The sequence below is a fragment of the Quercus robur genome, chromosome 3, assembly GCF_932294415.1.
Source record: "Quercus robur chromosome 3, dhQueRobu3.1, whole genome shotgun sequence".
In the NCBI taxonomy this organism is placed as follows: domain Eukaryota; kingdom Viridiplantae; phylum Streptophyta; class Magnoliopsida; order Fagales; family Fagaceae; genus Quercus; species Quercus robur.
Genome location: NC_065536.1, coordinates 54865183 through 54869353, shown reverse-complemented (window position 1 = coordinate 54869353; position 4171 = coordinate 54865183). Strand labels below are relative to the sequence as shown.

Genomic DNA, 4171 nt, shown 5'->3' with positions numbered 1-4171 from the left:
TGTGCAGCTTGGAAGTGTGGTACTTCATGGCACTAATTCTTTTCGCTGGATATCTACAAAATGCGGAAGTTTCAGTAGATGCCTTGTCCATATGGTAACTCTCTCTCTCTCCCCCCCTAATTAATCATATTAAATTTTTCAATGCATCCAATATATCATACATTCCTATATATACCCCAAGCACCCACAATGAGCGTCAAATTCTAATATGTCAACGGTCAAATCGCCTGTGACATATGCAGTGACATTAATTAGAATAGGACGACTCTTGTCTCACTGCATTCAATCTTTTTCTAAGCAAAACTTTCTAAATTAGGCTGTGTTTGGTTGAATGTAAAATATTTTTCGAGTGTAAAATATTTTCAGGTGAAAATATTTTCGAGAAAGGAAAATATTTTCAAGTGTTTGGTTGCATTCCAAAAAATATTTTGGAAAATATTTTTTAGTGTTTGGTTGTGTTCTAAAAATGCTATTTTTCTACTAATTTTTCATATTTTCTCAACTATTTTCTCAACTTCCAAACAAATTTCATAATTGAAAATTTCAATATATAAACTTAAAACAAACAAAAATCAAAACAAAACCAAACAAAAATCAGAACAAAACATTTGTTAACACCAAAATCTTGGTCAAACGGAGAGAAGGAGGAAGAGAGAGTGATCGACAAGTGAGGGAAAGGGAGAGGTCGGGCATGGGTGGGTCATGTGGATCAGAGCTCATGGAGGAGGGATCGGAGCTCATAGATGTGGATCGAAGCTCATGGAGGAGGGATCGGAGCTCATGGATGTGGATCAAAGCTCATGGAGGAGGGATCGGAGCTCTTGGATGTGGATCAATCTCGCCGGTGCTGGGGTGCTGGTGTGCGATCTTGGTGGTGCTTGGATGAACAAAGCACTCATCGTCGCGTGGAGGGGACGAGGACAGCGATCTAACCGGCACAATCGTGGGTTTGACGGCACAATCTCTCTCTCTTTCTTTGTGTTTGCGCGTCTATATTCCTTCTTTCTCTCCCTCTTTCTCTCTTTGCACGTCTCCGGAAATGATTTGAAGTAAAAATAACAATGGAAGATATTTTATGCCCCATTGCTCTTATTTTGCGGTCAAGACTAAAAACATTTTCAGTTTAACCCAATTTTCAATAACAACCAAACACCCACTTTTACGGAAAAACATTTCCGGAAGTGGTTTGAAGCCAAAACAAAAGCACCCTTTAGTAATTTGAATACTCTCTCTATACGCAAAAAGATGACTACCACATGTTTTTTTTTTTTTTTTTTTTTTTTTTTTTTTTTTTTTTTTTTTTTTTTTTTATGAAATGATTACCACATCCACGTGTTATGCAGTTGGATCTGTCTATGTCTTATAGTTTGTGCTAATCATGCATGTCTTTTTTTTTTTTATCAATTTGTGCTAATATATATTTTTTATCAATTGGTGACAAAATTTCAATCTTTAATTCTTGCTCTTGGCGTTTTCAAATATGTGCATTCAATGAGTAGAATGTCATAGATTGTTTGATTTCGTTTATTTAAACCAATTGTTATTTATGTTTTCTTAATTAGATCTTGTTCTAATTGTTTTGTATCAACTTTATTAGTCCTTGCAATATCATTTGTATGAAGTGTAAGAAAAATATTAGTTATGTTTTCTTAATGGGATCTTTTTAGTAAAGTCTAAGAAAATTTTATTTGTATTTGGAATAACAATTTTTGCGAGCAGAAAAAGTTATATAATCGTTATAATATTATTGTGCTTTGAATATATGAAGCCAGTGCAATACATGGGCCTAAAGCTATTCTATCATTATTGTGCATTGAATATAATTTATTTTTGATTAACGATTTCCTGCAATGCCAATGTTTGTCGTAGCATGAACATATTGGTCTGGACAATTATGGAATCTGTTGGAATGAATGCAGCTATAAGGTTAGTGACAGATAAACACACCTCAATAAAGCTATATATATATATATATATATTTCTGTACTCGATTGCAAAATGTCTGAAAAATTAAAACCAAAATATATTTTTTGCAGTGTGAGAGTGTCAAATGAATTGGGAGCAGCTCATCCAAGAACAGCTAAATTTTCATTAGTAGTGGCCGTGATAACCTCATTCTTGATCGGTGTTATCATCTCTATCATTCTAATCCTGACACGAAACCTGTACCCATCCTTGTTTTCAAGTGATGCAAGTGTTGAAACTCTCGTTAAACAGCTTACACCAATATTGGCTCTTTGCATCGTCATTGACAATGTTCAACCTGTTCTCTCTGGTTAGAAACTTAGAATTTTCTAGTTAAAATTTTTTCGATCTTTTGTTTTATAATACGTCCTCTTTAGTCTTTATATCATATTATCTTCTTCATTTAAATAAAAATTCAGATTCTTGAGGGAAATGGAAATAGATTTTAATTAATTGGGTGAATAATGTTTTTTTCACAGGGGTGGCTATTGGAGCAGGATGGCAAGGTATTGTTGCTTATGTGAACATTGCATGTTACTACGTTTTTGGGATCCCTTTGGGTCTCATTCTCGGTTACAAGCTTGATTGGGGTGTCACGGTAAGTCTTCCTCTCCTATTTTTTGTTTATTTCATTTCTATTTCCAAGTGAAAATGATGGAAGTAGCAAGCAAGCCTACTAGTAATCTTTAATAATTATGAGATAAAATTATGAAAAGTGAAAACAATCACAAACGTGCAATACTCAATAGGATCTTATTGCATCAGATAAGCCATGCATCACCATGTAAATGAACTTCTTGTCCCTTTTTTTAATGTGAAACATGAACTTTGTGTCATTCTCAATTTTGCAGGGGATTTGGTACGGTATGATAGCAGGAACAATTGTACAAACTTGTGTCCTTTTCTTTATAGTTTATAGGACCAACTGGAACAAAGAGGTATACTTTTTTCACATTTATCTTATGTATATGTGGCTTCTAATGAAATTCATTTTACTCAAAAAAAAAAAAAAAAAAAAAAAAACGAAAACAAAACAAAAAACGAAAAACGAAAGACAGTTGTCTTCAATCTTTCTAACTGGAATGATAATCTTAAATCAGTAAAATCTATTACACATGCCATTTTGCGCATTCATCTATACACAAGTGAATTTGAACTGAAATCTTCATGAATAGACGTGTGTAAAATGATTTGTGTAATTAACACTGCCCATATTAAATAGTTACATTATACAAAAAATGCTCAACAAATTGCCCGTGTTAAGAATGGAAGGATTGACTAAATTGGTGTGAAATGCAGGCATCAATTGCTGAAGACAGAATAAGGAAATGGGGAGGGCCGAAAGAGAGTGATGTAGAGAAAACAAACGAGAGCTGAGTTCAAGGAAACATGCCTGAGTTTTTTTTTTTTTACAGAATAATAAGATTATCATTGTTCAGCTAATGAGTATTTGACATCAGCAGTTTAAAGCTAATTAGCCTAATTTTATTCCACTTTTTTGGTCTGGGCCGAAGAACTCATGATTTCACTTTCCTTGCTAGAAGTTGTAAATTTTCTTCGTATTGCCTGACGATCTAGATCAATTTTAAGATCGGCTAATTTCTAGTGAAGCTAAGCTAAAAGGGGTTGGGTTTTTGTTAGCCTATACCTTTTTCCAACTGCTAGTGTTTGGTTAATCTGGGTTGTCAATTCAACCCCCTCCTCCTTCCTCTTTCTGGCAAACATAACAAAAGCAACATAAATTCATAAACATGTACTAAATTACAAAACTGGAGCACACTCATGCAAATATTCTTCAAATTATATTTCCGTATTTAGCACTAGTCCAATTAGACTATAAATCAAAAATGTATTTAGCATTAATTAATCTAATTAGACTATAAATCATTAAATCAAGATGTAGAACAATGTCCCATTATTACTCATTCAACAAAATATATATCCTCAAAAACCAAACCACCCACCTATCACCCAAGAGTAATTCTAGTGCCACATAAAAAGTCACAACTTTTGCCACAACTATCTTATATGGTAGACTGTGACTAACTACATAATGTCACTTTTACATGGTCCCACAAGTTTTTATCTACTATTCACAGTTTGTCACGTGGACAATTATGACAAAAGTTGTGATTTATTATGTGGTTTTAGAATTTTTGAACACCCAGTAACCAAAACAGTATCATCAAAAACTTAAGTGATGTCT

At 33.5% G+C, this 4171-nt stretch overlaps 1 protein-coding gene across 1 annotated transcript in view; it reads left to right on the top strand.

Moving 5' to 3' along the window:
- The window catches only part of LOC126718417 (protein DETOXIFICATION 29-like), an 8996-nt gene extending 5373 nt beyond the window's left edge, over window positions 1-3623 (top strand). The window contains exons 3-8 of the mRNA XM_050420595.1: window positions 8-94; window positions 1870-1926; window positions 2037-2275; window positions 2445-2563; window positions 2817-2903; window positions 3265-3623. Coding sequence (XP_050276552.1) covers window positions 8-94; window positions 1870-1926; window positions 2037-2275; window positions 2445-2563; window positions 2817-2903; window positions 3265-3342 — 667 coding nt within the window. The 3' untranslated portion in view covers window positions 3343-3623. The remainder of the gene's footprint in view (window positions 1-7; window positions 95-1869; window positions 1927-2036; window positions 2276-2444; window positions 2564-2816; window positions 2904-3264) is intronic.
- Window positions 3624-4171: the final 548 nt, after the last annotated feature.